This window comes from Suncus etruscus, chromosome 15 (assembly GCF_024139225.1).
Source record: "Suncus etruscus isolate mSunEtr1 chromosome 15, mSunEtr1.pri.cur, whole genome shotgun sequence".
Taxonomy (NCBI): Eukaryota; Metazoa; Chordata; class Mammalia; order Eulipotyphla; family Soricidae; genus Suncus; species Suncus etruscus.
In genome coordinates, this window is record NC_064862.1 from 77,271,757 (window position 1) to 77,287,573 (window position 15,817).

The 15,817-nt window shown below is 50.5% G+C and overlaps 1 protein-coding gene across 1 annotated transcript in view; it reads left to right on the forward strand.

The window, feature by feature from the left end:
• Positions 1 to 15,817, forward strand: part of USP42 (ubiquitin specific peptidase 42) — a 204,892-nt gene that overhangs the window by 187,329 nt on the left and 1,746 nt on the right. Inside the window, exons 10-18 of the mRNA XM_049788571.1 lie at positions 644 to 726; positions 1,982 to 2,093; positions 3,243 to 3,383; positions 3,550 to 3,650; positions 5,165 to 5,318; positions 6,743 to 7,432; positions 7,538 to 7,632; positions 12,648 to 14,063; positions 15,084 to 15,349. Of these exons, the coding sequence (XP_049644528.1) occupies positions 644 to 726; positions 1,982 to 2,093; positions 3,243 to 3,383; positions 3,550 to 3,650; positions 5,165 to 5,318; positions 6,743 to 7,432; positions 7,538 to 7,632; positions 12,648 to 14,063; positions 15,084 to 15,349 (3,058 nt within the window). The remainder of the gene's footprint in view (positions 1 to 643; positions 727 to 1,981; positions 2,094 to 3,242; positions 3,384 to 3,549; positions 3,651 to 5,164; positions 5,319 to 6,742; positions 7,433 to 7,537; positions 7,633 to 12,647; positions 14,064 to 15,083; positions 15,350 to 15,817) is intronic.

Below are 15,817 nucleotides of genomic sequence, written 5' to 3' on the forward strand. Positions count from 1 at the left end.
CATTTCTCAGGGACTCTTAAGTGGTGTCATGGTAGAACCAAAGTTGCTTGCATGCAACCTTTTCCCTGGTACTCTCAGTCTTCCAGGCTTTTGATAATTGGGAAAGTAACTTGGTGTGTACGTAACTTGGTGTGTGTGTACCAGTATTCCAGGTCAAGAATTACACTTGAGGGCTGGAGAGATAGCATGGAGGTAGTGCGTTTGCCTTGCATGCAGAAGGACAGTGGTTCGAATCCCTGCATCCCATATAGTCCCTTGAGCCTGCCGGGAGTGATTTCTCAGTGTAGAGCCAGTAGTAACCCCTGAGTGCTGCTGGGTGTGACCCAAAAACAAAACAAAACAAAAAGAATTATACTTGATTTTATTTATTTGTGTCTTTGTTCTTTTTTTTTTTTTTTTTTTTTTTTTTTGGTTTTTGGGCCACACCCAGTAACGCTCAGGGGTTACTCCTGGCTATGTGCTCAGAAGTTGCTCCTGGCTTGGGGGACCATATGGGACACCGGGATCGAGGGGGATCGAACTGCGGTCCGTCCAAGGCTAGCGCAGGCAAGGCAGGCACCTTACCTTTAGCGCCACCGCCCGGCCCCGTGTCTTTGTTCTTATGGCTCCGAGTGCCAATGTGGTCTTGTCATTCTCTTCCCAGGCTGCTCAGACTGTGAATAAGGCTTTGGAGCAGTTTGTAAAACCAGAACAGCTGGACGGAGAAAACTCATATAAGTGCAGCAAGTAAGGCGGGTGGGAATTGGGGGTTGAGTGCGGATCTGGGGCTCTCCTATGTTTCCACTCCTAGACGAGGAGGTTTAGGGATCAGGGAGCTGTGCAGCTGGGGAGGAGGGGGTTGTGTTCTCCTGTCATCCTAGGATACCTCTCCTGAGGTATTTCTGAGATTGGGTAGTCACAGCTATTGGAAAATTCCTATTTGGGCTTATTACTATTGCCCCATGAAGTTGAGAGAAGAGTCGATTTTATTTAAATTATTGTGGGGCTTTGGTTGGATACACCTGGTGGTACTCAGGATTCACTACTGGTCCTAAGTTCAGGGATCTCTCCTGGCAGGGTCATGGGTACCATGTGGAATGTCAGGGTTCAAATCAGGATTGGCAATGTGCAAAGCAAATGTACTCCCTGCTGTATAATCATTCTGACCCCCACAAGAGCCTTTTTTAAGAAAGCGCTATTCCTGGGGCTGGAGAGATAGCACAGCAGGAGGGCATTTGCCTTGCACACAGCCAACCCAGGATGGACCCGGGTTGGATTCCCAGCATCGTATATGGTCTGAGCCTGCCAGGAGCACAGAGCCAGGAGTAACCTCTGGTGTGGTGCAAAAACAAATAAAAATGAAACAAAACAAAAAAGTGCTGTTCCTGGGGCTGGAGTGATAGTCACATCTCTGGGCCAGAGTAGCCTTCTTTAGAAAATCAATTTAGGGGGCCGGAGTGGAGGTGCAAGCAGTAAGGCATCTGCCTTGCTGGCACTTCTAGGACAGACATTTTCAATTACCCGGCATCCCATATGGTCACCCAAGCCAGGAGTGATTTCTGAGCGCATAGCCAGGAGTAACCCCTGAGCATCACCGGGTGGACCCAAAAACCAAAAGAAAGAAAATCAACTTAGGGGCTGCAGCAATAGCACAGTGGTAAGGCATTTGCCTTGCACGTGGCCAACACAGGACTGACCGTGTTTTGAATCCCGGCCTCCCACATGGTCCCCCAAGCCTGCCAGGAGCAACTTCTGAGCACAGAGCCAGGAGTAACTCTTGAGTGCCACCGGGTTTGACCCAAAAAAAACAAACAAACAACAACAACAAAAAAAAAAAACGGAAGCAAGGAGGGAGGGAGGGAGGGAGGAGAAAAGAAAAAGAAAATCAATTTAGAGTGATCCAGGAAAAAAGCTAAACTACTAAACACATGAAAATCTCCCACGTACAAAAATATCCATGCAACTTTGAAGCCTCTTTAATTCTCTTTTTGTTTATTTCAAGATGTAAAAAGATGGTTCCAGCATCAAAGAGGTTCACCATACACCGGTCCTCTAATGTTCTTACTCTGTCCCTCAAACGTTTTGCAAATTTTACTGGTGGAAAAATTGCTAAGGTCAGTAAATAATATTGATGCTATACTTGCCTGATGAGCCTTTCCCATATCAATCCAGGATCCCAGGGACCAAAGTTATCTGATTTTCTAAGTTCTTCTAGCATGTGCTAAACAACACATGAACATGGAGTAGAGGGGCTTGTGTGTGGGAGGGAGGCTAGAGTGATAATACAGCGGGAAGGGTGCTTCCTTGCATCTGGGTGACTCAGATTTGATCTCCAGCATTGCATCCCAGATGGTCATTCAAGCGCCATCAGGAGTGATCTCAAATGCAGAGCCAGGAGTAACCCCTGAGCACTGCTGGGAGTGGCCTCAAAAGATAAAACATAAACAAAAGAAAAAGTTGGTAAAAAAAAATTAAGTAGTATGTAGGAGAAATACGCTGTTGGGGAGGCCGACCATGTGCTACTGATCAAAGCAGGCCTCACACATAGAAACTCTGTGCTCCAGCCCTTTAAACCATCTCCTCACCCTCCCTAAAGTAACGAAATAAGTAATGATTGGGGCCAGGGCTGGGCTCAGGTATTGAACACGGGCCTTATATTTGAGAGGCTTATAGTCTGCTGCCTTTCTCCCCTAGCACTCTGGAAACAAAGTAGGGGCCAGGAATGCGGCTCAGTCCTAGAGCTCAGATCTCACAGACTTCAGGCCCTGAGCTCACTCTCGGCCCTGACATGCAGGAAAACCAGATGACTAAAGCACAGAGAATCCGCTTTCCTGCTGACAGACTGGGAGTCCCCAATCAGTAGAGACAGTGCAGTGGGATTGTGTTGAATCCTTGACTCAGATTGTTTTTTAAACATGCCTCAGCATCATAGGGTAAAATACTTTGTGGGTTTCTTCTTTTGTGTTTTATTTTTGACCACACTCAATGATGCTTAGGAGTTATTCCTGTTTCTGAACTCAGGGATCACTACTGATAGGCTTGGGACTCAATGGGATATCAGAGATTAAACCCTGGGCTGGTGGCGTGCAAGGCGAGTGTCCTGTCATCTGTGCTGTTGCTTCGGCCCCTGTGGGTCTCTTCTTGGGGGTTCCCGCTCTACATGGCACCCCTATCCCCTGTTGCTAAATTCATGACCTTACAAATTCAGCAATATCTCTGTCCTCAGAAGTGATGCCTCTTGCCCCCTTTCTAATTTCGTATAGGATGTGAAATACCCCGAGTACCTGGACATTCGGCCGTATATGTCACAGCCCAACGGGGAGCCGATCATCTATGTCTTGTATGCAGTGCTGGTCCACACAGGCTTTAACTGCCATGCTGGCCACTACTTCTGCTACATCAAGGTCAGCGCCTGTTCTGTGCCCTGGGGTAGCACCGACTTTGGGGAAAGGGGTGTGGGGTTGGGACTTTGCCTTTAAAATGTGAAAATCTGTTTTCCTTCCCTTATTTGGATTGCTCATCCCCCTTTTACCTGACCTTTGCTGAGATCTCTGACCAACTCTTTCACAGGCTAGCAATGGCCTCTGGTACCAGATGAACGACTCCATCGTCTCCACCAGTGACATTAGATCGGTACTCAGCCAACAAGCTTACGTTCTTTTCTATATCAGGTACTACTGGGAACATAGTTGGGTAGTCTTGATTCCCTTCTCTCATGAGCCATTTTAAACCTGGTGCTGAGTTGGGATATCATAGCAGAGAGGAGATTTACCTTATAAGCAGCTGACCTAGGTTGCTTCCTCATATCCCATATGGTCCCCTGAGCTCACCAGGAGTGATTCTGAGTGCAGAGTTAGGAGTAACCCTGAGCACTGCTGGGTGTGGACCCAAAATCAAAAACATAAAGTAAAATAAAAACTTAGTCCTAAGTTATTAAGTCAGAGACTTAATGATATTGAAAGTTTAAGGGGGAGCTGGAGAGATAGCATGGAGGTAAGGCATTTGCCTTTCATGCAGAAGGACCATGGTTCGAATCCCGGCATCCCATATGGTCCCCTGTGCCTGCCAGGGGTGATTTCTGAGCATAGAGCCAGAAGTAACCCCTGAGTGCTGCCGGGTGTGACCCAAAACAAAAAAACAAAAAAAAGGAAATTTAATTGGGGCCAGGCTGTGGCGCTAGAGATAAGGTGCCTGCCTTGCCTGCGCTTGCCTAGGACGGACCACGGTTCGATCCCCCGGCGTCCCATATGGGTCCCCCAAGCCAGGAGCGACTTCTGAGCGCATAGCCAGGAGTAATCCCTGAGCGTCACCGGGTGTGGCCCAAGAACCAAAAAAAAAAGAAAGTGTAAGGAAGGGGTCGGAGAGATAGCATGGAGGCAAGGCGTTTGCCTGTCATGCAGAAGGACAGTGGTTTGAATCCCGGAATCCCATATGGTCCCCCAAGCCTGCCAGGAGCGATTTCTGAGCATAGAGCCACGAGGAACCCCTGAGCGCTGCCGGGTGTGACCAAAAACAAAACAAAACAAAAAACAAAAAAAAAAGAAAGTGTAAGGATAGTGGTAATGGCACTTGGATTCTGTGATTTATTTGGCTGCCAGACTTTTGGCAGGCAGGAGGCTATGGACGATGGGGGAAACTGAGGTGAGCAGACTAAGTGCGTACTCTGGGGAAGGTTACCTGGAGCCCTGCGAGTGGTGGCAGTTGGCATCTCTAGCCCCTCTACTTGGCTGCATAAGTGCCCAGGCCTTCATTGAACATGAATATGTAGTGTCTCTGTATGTTCTGGTGTTGACCTGGTGACATGTCTGCAGGGTGTATCTGAGTGAGGGACTCTGAGCACAGCTCTGAGTGATGGGACAGGTGTCGGGTAACTGGGAAGAGCAGCTCGAGCTCTGCCCTGGAGCCAACTAAGTGGGTTCTGGAGCCGCCTGCTCCATTGCATGATGCTGCCTCTGGGTGAGGATAGCATGTATCCATTTTCACTATTTCACCAGGCTTTATAGGTATTTTATCATGGTCCTCAGGTGCAAACAACCTGAGGCTGAAAAGGGGAAGTAGGTGCCAGTGGTGCCAGCCCAGGCCCACTGTAGAGAAATGCCTGCAGGGCCCCTGGGTCCAGCTGTTCTTACTATCTGCTCTCCCACACACTTCTGAGTAACTCTGTACACCATCATTCTGCCCTCAGGTCCCACGATGTGAAGAATGGAGGTGAACTTGCTCATTCCCCACACAGCCCCGGCCAGTCTTCACCCCGACCCGTCATCAGTCAGAGGGTGGTCAGCACTAAACAGCCCGCAGCGGGGCTCATCGGGCCGCAACTGCCCTCACACTTGGCCAAGGTGACAGTACGGAGGGAGGAGGATCTGGCATTGGTACCAGGAATGCATCACTTGCATTCACCCGGCTGGCTGGTACTGTGGGGCCCAGACATCCTGGTCACAGCATTGTCCTGCAGCCCCTCCAGCTTATGGGCCTGATGGCAGTAAAGACAGTGCCCGGGATTGTGTTTTCTGTTGGGGAGGTCCATGCAAGCAGGGTTTATGCGAGGGGAGGAGCAGGGTTATTGTCCCCATTGGGAGAACTGGAAAAAGTGGGGCTCATAGGGAAAATGTTCTCCTTTTCACTGCCCATAGTAGGCACCCAGCCTGTCTCTGTCAGCACTGACCCATTATTCTAGACCTTGGCTTGGACTCAGAGGCTCCAATCAGCCCTGAGCTCTCTGTCCTGGAAGCCAGTCAGGCAGCAGGCAATACTGGGCTTGGCTGAAGGGTGGCATTGACAGCGATGGATTACATATGTCCTGGGAGGAGCATTTTATTAATTTTTTGAGTGTATTTGGTTCCATTTTTCTGGTGGCAAGTTGGCAACCCTAGCAAATAGTTGAGGAAATGTTGAAAAAGTCAAATGAAAATTAACTGTTGGGGCCGGAGAGATAGCATGGAGGTAGGGCATTTGCCTTGCATGCAGAATGGCAGTGGTTTAAATCCTGGCATCCCATATGGTTCCCCGAGCCTGTCAGGACCGATTTCTGAGCATAGAGCCAGGAGGAACCCCTGAGCGCTGCCAGGTGTGCCCCCCCAAAAACAAAACAAAACAACAACAACAAAAAATTAACTGTTATCCAGTCCCCACTGAGACTGCCTGTTGATGGCCCCATAACTGGCAAGTAGGGAGGGAGCTCCACAGCAGTCTATTTCCTAGGTGCCCTCTCATGTTCTGAGGATCCCGGGAATTTCAGCAGAGAAGATGCCTGGGTATCTGTGCCCAGTGGGGTCTGCTCATGCCTTTTCCATCAAGGCAGAACAAAGTTAGTCTGGGCCTGAGCAATAGTGCCTTGCATGCAGTCTACCCGGGTTCTACTCCTGCTACCCCAGATGGTTCCCCAAGCTCTGTCAAGAATGATCATGAGCACAGCCAAGAATAACCAAAACTGAACTAAAATAAAAATTGGAGCACCAGAGAGGGTAAAGTGGGTAAAGTGCTTACCTTGTATACAGTTGACTTGCGTTCAGTCCCTGACACTCCATATAGTCTCCCAAGCCTGCCAGGAGTAATTTCTGAGCACAGAGCCGGAATAATCTCTGAGCACTACTGGATGTGGCCAAAAACCAAGAAAGAAAAGTCATGTGGTGACAAAACTGGGTCATCCCTATTAGTTATTAATTGCCTGGAAGTGGGGAACTGTGCAGTGTGTGTGCCGCGTGTCTGGGGTCTAGGCAGGGCCTGGTGTTGTCTGCACTCACAGCCATTTTCCTCCTTTCAGAACCCACCACACCTGAATGGGACGGGGCCACTCAAGGAGGCGCCCAGCAGCTCCATGTCGAGCCCAAATGGAAATTCCAGTATCGGCAGGCCTGGACCCGTCAGTGCTTCAACCTCTGTTCAGAACTGGCCCGTCAGTCGGTCCTCAGTTCTTCCGGAGCACCCCAAGAAGCAAAAGATCACCATCAGTATTCACAACAAATCACCGGCACGCCCTGGGCAGCCCCAGTCCGGCCTTCTGGGCAACCCCCTGGAAGCCCCCAACAAGCCTACCCCCTCCTCCACCATCCCCAGCCCCTCTGCAGCACAGTCTACCTCGAGTGCCACAGCTAGCAGGGCCACGAAGCCACCTGGCCCCACTGAGCCTTGCCCGCGCCCGGTGGTAAACGGTCAGTCCAGGCTACACGCCAGCATCCTGGTCCCCTATGGAGCCGAGTCATCTGAGGAGTCTGACGAGGAGGCCAAGGGCCTGGGCAGGGAGAATGGCCTGGGTGTGGGGCCATCTTTGGGCGCCGATGCCAGCGAGGCCTGTCAGCTAGAGCTCCGGGACACCATGGCACTGAATGGTGTTACCCGTCCAGACAGGGACCCAAGGGAGCGAGGGCTCTCCCTGGATGGGCCTACCTGCCCAGCCCAGCCTGCACTGCACTCAGAAAGTCCCTTCTCTAAAGCCAATGGTTTACCTGGAAAGGTGAGGAGCGTTGGGGGATGGTTGTGCATGTATTGGCGGGGAAGCATATATGCCTGTCCGGCCAAGTGACAACCAGAGTGGGAACAGCTATTTCTCTGTTTTCAGCTGATGCCTGCTCCATTGCCACCTCTCCCTGAAGATCAAATCTTAGAGACCTTCAAGCTTGGAAGCCGAGAAAAAAGCTCTAGAGAGGAGGCCAGGTAAGATGGGAGAATCCAGGTCGCAGCTCCTGGGGGTTCTGAACCCTACAGAATACTAGCATTTTCTTTAGGATAGTGGAGGGACATGATTGCCCTTCCTGACAACTGAACAGGACTTTGGACTGGAGTGATAGTACAACTGATAGGGTATTTGCCTTGCATGTGGCCAACTTGGGACAGACCCAGGTTCAATTCCCAGATCCCAAATGGTCCCCTGAGCCTGCTAGGAGGATTTCTAAGAGCGGAGCCAGGAGTGACCCAAGCACCAATGGATGTGGGCCAAAGACCAAAAAAAAAAAAAGACTGGGACTTTGACCCTAATTTCTATTTCCTATTTTTTGCATGCACAAATACAATCACATTTGTGTGTTGTTTCTTTGTGTGTCTGTGTTGTTTCTTTTGACACTCTTTTCATTTGCAATTTTTTTTTTTTTTTTTTTGGTTTTTGAACCAAATCCAGTGACGCTCAGGGGTTACTCCTGGCTGTGCACTCAGAAATCACTCCTGACTCATAGGACCATATGGGATGCTGGGGGATCGAACCATGGTCCACCCTAGGTCAGCCACATGCAGGGCAAACGCCCTATCACTGTGCCACCACTCCAGCCCCCAATTTTTTTTTACTGTTTTTTTCTTTATTAATATCTTTATCGGTGGTAGGAATGTTGTACTGGTGCTTGTTAGTAATCAGGATACTTAAATAAAAAAAATTTTTTTTTGAAGCAAGAAAACACATCTCTCCTGTGTGACATGAAAAAAAAAATCTTAAAAAAAGGGAGAAATAAGGGAGCTAGAAAGAGGGACAATGGACTATGGTCAGGCCACATGTGGGAAGTGGAAGAGCAACCCCTCGTGAGGCTTCAGGTCTAGCTGGTTCAGCTCCAAGGAGGCGCCCTTACTGCACCCTTTATGGGTGGCAAGCATCAGGTCTACACTGGCGGGCAGGATGACACTGGCGGGTAGCCTGGAGGTCCCCAGTTTGACTGATTGACTCTGGTCCCCGAAGTTGAGCGGGACCAGGAAACGCCTGTTCTGGTCCCACTAAATAAATATATTATTAAAGAATAAAAAGTGTATGGGGCTGGAGAGATAGCATGGAGGTAGGACATTTGCCTTGCATGCAGAAGGACGGTGGTTCAAGTCCCAGTATCCCAAGTGGTTCCCCAAGCCTGCCAGGAGCAATTTCTGAGCGTAGAGCCAGGAGTGACCCCTGAGCGCTGCCAGGTGTGACCCAAAAAAACAAACAGAAAAAAAATGTAAAGAAAGAAAAAGAGGAAAAGAGGGAGCCAGAGAGATAGCATGAGGTAAGGCATTTGTCTTGCATGCAGAAGGTTGGTGGTTCGAATCCCGGCATCCCATATGGTCCCCCCGAGCCTGCCAGGAGCGATTTCTGAGCATAGAGCCAGGAGTAACCCCTGAGCACTGCTGGGTGTGACCCAAAAATCAAAAAAAAAAAAAAAAAAAAGAAAGAAAGAAAGTGAGAGAGAGAGGGAGAGGGAGAGGGAGGGAGGAAGGGAGGGAGGGAGGGAGGGACGGAAGGAAAGGAAGGAAGGAAGGGAGGGAGGGAGGGAGGGAGGGAGGGAGGGAGGGAGGGAGGGAGGAAAAAAAAATAAAATCAATATAGGGGGCTGGAGAGATGGCAAAGAGATAAGGCATTAGCCTTACATGCAGAATGACAGTGGTTCAAATCCTGGCATCCCATATGGTCCCCCGAGCTTGCTGGGAGCGATTTCTGAGTGTAGAGCCAGGAGTAGCCCCTGAGCACTGCCGGGTGTGACCCCCCCCCCCCCAAAAAATATATATATATATTTGGCCAGAGAGATAGCATGGAGGTAGGGCTTTTGCCTTGCATGCAGAAGTCACGGTGGTTCGAACCCCAGCATCCCATATGGTCCTCTGAGTCTGCCAGGAGAGATTTCTGCGCGTAGAGCCAGGAGTAAGCCCTGAGCATTGCCGGTGTGACCCCCCCCCAAAATAAATACAGATACTCCTCGCTTAACAATCAAGTTACATTTGGTTGTTAAGCTAATTGGCCATTAAGTGAGGAATTGTGTGTACTGTATACAGTAGTACAGTATATGCATAGTACTTGACAACACAGTATTCTGAATAAGTAAAAGGACGAGAAAGATCAAACTGAAAACTTGCACTTGTTTTAATTTGCATAGGTTGTGTAATTTACACACAGTACTGCAATATATTACAGAACATAAAGTTAGTAAAGTAGGTACATTAAAGCACCAAAGACTACAGTACTGTACTGTAGAGTGTACAAGATAGAAAAAGGAGGGGCCAGAGAGCTAGCATGGATGTAAAGCATTTGCTTTGCATACAGAAGGTCGGTGGTTCGAGTCTCAACATCCCATATGGTCCCCTGAGCCTGCCAGGAGTAACCCCTGAGCACTGCTGGGTGTGACCCAAAAAACAAAACAAAACAAAAAAAAAGATGGAAAAGGGATATTTAAAATAAAATAACAGTGAAGAGATGGTCATGGGTCATGGTCGTAAGTGCGAGCAGTCGCTAAATAGGTAGGTCGTTAAGCAAGGAGTATCTATATATTTATTTAAGCACCATTGTTACAAACATGTTTGTAGTTGGGTTTCAGTCATAAAGTACAACCCTGGGACAGGAGAGATAGTATGGAGGTAGGGCATTTGCCTTGCATGAAGGACAGTGGTTCGAATCCCGGCATCCCATATGGTCCACCGAGCCTGCCAGGAGCGATTTCTGAGTATAGAGCCAGGAGTAACCCCTGAGTACTGCCAGGTGTGACCCCCCAAAACAAAAAGAAGTGCAACTCCCTTCACCAGTGCAGTCTTCCCACCACCAATACCCCACAACTCCCTCCTTTCCCACTCTATTTTTGGACTACAGTGCTTTGGAGTTACTTCTGGCTCTGTCCAAAGCAATCATTCCTGGTGGTACTTGGGGGACCCACATGCAAGGCAAACACCCTCCCCAATATACTATTGTTCCACTCCCTTCATTTCCAATTTTTTCTTTTTCCGTTTTGTTTTGGTTTTGGTTTTTGGTTCACACCCGGCGGCATTTGGGAGTTACTCCTGGCTCTGCACTCAGAAGTTGCTCCTGACAGGCTCTGGGGATCATATGGGATGCCGGGATTCGAACTGGGGTCTGTCCTGTGTTGGCCGCATGCAAGGCAATCGTCTTACCGCTGTGCTATCGATTCGGCCCACTTCTTGTGGAAGGCAATCGTCTTACCACTGTGCTATCAATTTGGCCCCTATTTTGTGGAATCTTTAGGGTTTATTTTTAGATGCTTAGACGTTATGTCACCCACAGTAGCAGATTTTTCTGTTCCAATCAGGATTCCTTTTATATATATATTCATCCTTCCCTTCCCTTCCCTCCCTCTTCCAGACCTCTTGAAAAGTAATAGTGAAGGGCCAGAGAGATAGCATGGAGGTAGGACTTTTGCCTTGCATGCAGAAGGACGGTGGTTCGAAGCCCGGCATCCCATATGGTTCCCTGAGCCTGCCAGGAGCGATTTCTGAGGAGTAACCCTTGAGTGCTGTTGAGTGTGACCCAAAAACCAAAAAATCGTACTAGTGAGAGTCAATAAATATTCATTTTTTGGGGGGTGGCTATACCAGTGATGCTCAGGGCTTTTTGTCTGTTTTTGGTTTTGTTTTTTTGAGCCACACCTGGTGACGCCCAGGGGTTATTATTGGCTATGAACTCAGAAATCGTTCCTGGCTTGGGGGATTATATGGGACGCCAGGGGATTGAACCACAATTAGTCCTAAGCTGGCGCCAGCAAGGTAGTGCCTTACCGCTCTGGTCCCTGGTTTTGGTTTTTTGGGTCATACCCAGCAGCACTCAGGGTTACGCCTGGCAGGCTCGGGGGACCATATGGAATGCCAGGATTCAAACCACCTTCCATCCTTTATTGGCTGCATGTAAGGCAAACGCCCTACCACTGTGCTATTTCTCCTGCCCTGATGCTCAGGTTTTACTTCTGGCTCTGCACTCAGGGCTCACTCCTGGAGGTAAGCTTGGAGGACTTCTATGGGATGCCAGGTTTAAACCCGGGTTGTCCACATGCAAGGCAAGCACCCTGCTCACTGTGCTCCAGCCCAAGGGTATTCTTGCCTTATTCCTGATTTTAGCAAAGCTTTTCGTTTCTTGTCTCCTGCAGGATTGAGTCTGGATTACCAGATAAGACTTTTATTGGGTTGAGTTTGTGTAGTCAGCTCTAATTTTTTGTTTGAGGCTCTACACTTTAGGTGAGTTCCAGCAGGTCAGTTCAGGGCCTGTGGACTTGGTGCTGCTAGGCGTTCCCAGCCTGAGCTAAGCCTACAGGGATGTTCCCACAAAATGTTCAGGGGCTCAGGGTCATACCCAGGGGACTGCGTGGCACTGAACACCAAACAAAGGTTAGCTGAATGCAAAGGTGTACCTTGATTTCTGTACTGTCCAGGCCCTAATTATTGATATTGTGTATCATGATTAGAATCTCATCAAATACTTTCTCAGCATCTTTTTGTACAATTATGAGGGCTTTTGTTTTGAGATCACCCCTGGCATCACTTGGGTTACTCCCGGATCTGCACTCAGAAGTTACTCCTTGCAGGCTCAAAAGACCATATGGGATGCTGGGGATCAAACTTGGGTTGGCTTTCTGAGAGGCAAATGTTCTACTTGCTGTGTTATCACTCAGGTCCCGAATTTAATTCTTAAAAACTTATTTAGGATCATTTAAATTTTTTTTTTTATCTGACATGGTTGAGAATCATGGACCAGTGAGTTAGTCCAGGGGCAAATGCACTTGCATGCAATTATGGGAGGGACTCAGATCTGGGCACCACATCTGGTCCCCAAGTTCTAATGAATACCCAAGATGATGAGTGGGGCTGTGGCGGGCAGTGCCCAAGCTAATGAACATTCAGAAACACATTTGCTACCCCAGAGGTGTTGTGCGCATGACCAGAGGTATACTTAGGGGCCCCTGTGGAATGTTGCTCTCAGCTCATGACTTGTTTCTCTGTTGCAGTCCTGGCCAGGCAGAGGAAACCCCTCCAGGGGACTCCTATGCAGAGCTGGAGGCCAGCAGTTCCCCTCCTGTGCCCCGGGAGCCCCCGGAGCCAGCGGCCTGTCTGAGCAGCCAGCTGAAGATGGCCTTGCTGCCTCTTGACCCCAGCGTCTCTGCCACCAAAGAAGCACCTGAGAGTGCCGAGCCCATGGCCACTGATGCCAGCCCATGTGCGGCCCAGGACAGGCTCCTGCCAGCATGTGACCCCGGGCGCACCACAGACGACTTGAGTGCAGGCCAGGACAGCAGAGGGACCAACTCTTTGAGCCCACTCCGGCCGTTGGTGCCTGGGGGCTGTGTGGGGCAGCTGAGTCCCACACCCTCAACCTGCCCTGAGGCTGTGGACTGCGGCCATCAGCTTGTGGTGTACATGGTCCGAGACCATGATTTGGGAACCCCTGCTGCCCCCGAGGCCCCTCTGCAGGGCACCGGGCTGAGAGTCGAGGGGCCACCTGCATCCCTTCTGGACAAGCCGGCAAAAGGCCCTGCAGAAGGGGGCACAGAACCGAGCCCTGGCGAGAGCAGTGAAGAGAACCAGGCAGGACATCGGGGGCAGGACCCATCTCCAGCTAAGGAGAGAATTAGTAGCCTCCGGAAAGTAGATCGAGGCCACTACCGGAACCGCAGAGACCGGTCCTCCAGTGGGGAGCATGCAAGGGAGAGTCGGAGCAAGACGGAGGACCATTACCACAAAAAGCGGCATGGGTCCGAGCGGGAACGGCCTAAGCAGGAGCGTCACCGGCTGGAGCACTGCAGTGGGAGCCACGGTGACAGAGGCAGCCCAGTTGAGCGGCGTTCTCTGGGCAGGCTCAGCCACCAGCTGTGCCGTGGCAGAGGCAGCTCAGACCAGGACTGGAGCCGGCACCATCCCGAGGGCGAGCACATGTGGGCCCGGGAGAAGTACTACCCTGACAGGGCGCGTTGGGGCAAGTGCCGCTACTACCATGACCGCTATGCAGGCTATGTGCCGCGGGAGATGCGGGAGTGGAAAGCCTTCCATGGGGACCGCGAGTATGAGTACGAGTACAGCAGGCCCCACAAGGACCCCTACCGAGGCCGGAAGGCCTGTGACAAGGAGCGGCGCCACTTTGGCAGCCCCCGCACAGGCCCCGCACTCTACCCCGACAAGTACCTGCATGAGAAAATGGCACTTGGACCTGAAGGCAGCTGTGACTTCTCTGACCGCTTCCGGGGGCCCGAGAACACGAAGCCCCGGAAACGGAGACACGACAGCCTGGAGGATTCTGACAGCCATGGGGAGAAGCCAGCTTGGAGGAGCATGCCCAAGGGCCCTTTAGAAGAGCCCAAGGTGAAGAAGCATAAAAAGTCCAAGAAGAAAAAGAAATCCAAAGACAAGCACCGCACTCGAGACTCCAGGTGAGGGGCCAGAGCACGCAGGGAAATCGGACAATGATAGGGGTTTTTTCCTTCTGTTTGATGTTTGGGCCACGTCTGGTGGTGCTCAGGAATCACTTCTGGCGGGATATGGGACAATCTGGGGTGAGGGTGAACCCAGAAGTCAGTCATATGCAAGGCAAGAGCCACCATCCCTGCTATAGCTGCTCCAGCCCCTGATAATTTTTGTTTTTACATATATATATATGTAAAACTTGGCTGTTTGGAGACTGTTTTGGAGGCTCCTATATTCCTACTGACACAGCTTTGAAATGGTGTCGTCTTTCTAGGTGCTGCTGAGGGTCCTGCCTTGTGAGGCACCAGCCCTCCCAGCTGCTGCTTCCCACCACCTCAGTTGCATTGGCCATGTTTTCCCCACAGATAGCTTAATTTACCAAATTGTCTTTCATTGAAAACATTCTAGCATCCCATTCCAGTCTCTCTCTTTCACTGACCAACTGTTCATAAAATATAAATCTCTTTTCAGGGCGTAGAATGACATAAGCTAAGCTCCCTGGTTCTGAAGGAAGACCTGAGTGTTTTATTCTAGAAACCAGTCATTACCTCCAAACATCATTAATGACACAATTACTGCATTGTATTTGCTAGTTTTCTCCACTTCTCAATACAAAATTGGAAACTGTTTGTGCTGCCTCTTGGGGGGGCTGCTCAGGCTCCACGCCAGCCCTAAAACATGCAGATCCTGTGCACCTGAGTTCCATCTCAGCCCTGTCTTTGTAAAGTACAGACCTGGCAGTATTTGCTTGAAATGCCCCAGGCACTGAGGTGAGGTGAAATATAGGCCCAGTGGGTTCCAAGCACCAGTTTGGGTTAGAACAGGGCAATTCTGAGCTTCTACACCCCCCCCACACACACACCCAGGGCAGTGGGCAGCACCCTGTGTCATCCTAACTCAGTTCTGAGCCCAGAGACTGGTGAGCAGCACTGTTGTGGTCAGGGACCCACTTTCCCATGTGTCTGAGCTCTGGCTACTTTCCCCAGGCACCCCCCAGACTCCGACCTCTCTGGCGCCTACTCTGATGCAGACCTCCACAGACACAAGAAGAAGAAGAAGAAAAAGAAGCGACACTCCAGGCGGTCAGAGGACTTGGGGCACTTCCCACAGGCCTCCGGGCCAGAGTCTGCTGACCTCTTCCGCAGGACTGATGGGGGGCTACCCCCTGCCGATGGCCCGGCCCTTGACAGAACCAAACCCTTCCGGATGGGAAGGAGGGCTGACAGGTGTCCTCTGTCTGAGTGTGGCCAGGGTAAGAGGACAGGGGGTGGAGGTGGGGCTGGCCGTCATGAACCCCAACCCTGACGGCAGCCTTGAGGTACAGACATGGCATCCGACAGAACCAGCCTCTGGAACTTGCAGCTCAAGTGCTGGCCTGGTGCTGGCCCAGACTTGGGCTTCTCAGTTGGTTTCAACAAATACTCTTGTACAGTGTTATTTTTTTGAGTAAAAACCGAAACTCAATATGGTGTGAATTTAGGGGTGTCAGGCCGCACCCAAGCTGCTTGCTTCTACAGGACTTCACTTCCTCTTGGAATTCCAGAGCACGGTGGTGGGGGACACTGAAGGCAGTAGCACTGAGTAGAGACTGCTGGGTCTCAGGAGAGGGTCTGGGGCTTGGAGGCGCAGTGTCTGGAACAGAGAAACCCCTCTGTGCTCAGCTCTGCAGCCCAGGCGCCTGTCCGTCCAAAGTTGCTGCCGCTGCTGCTCCCACACGAAG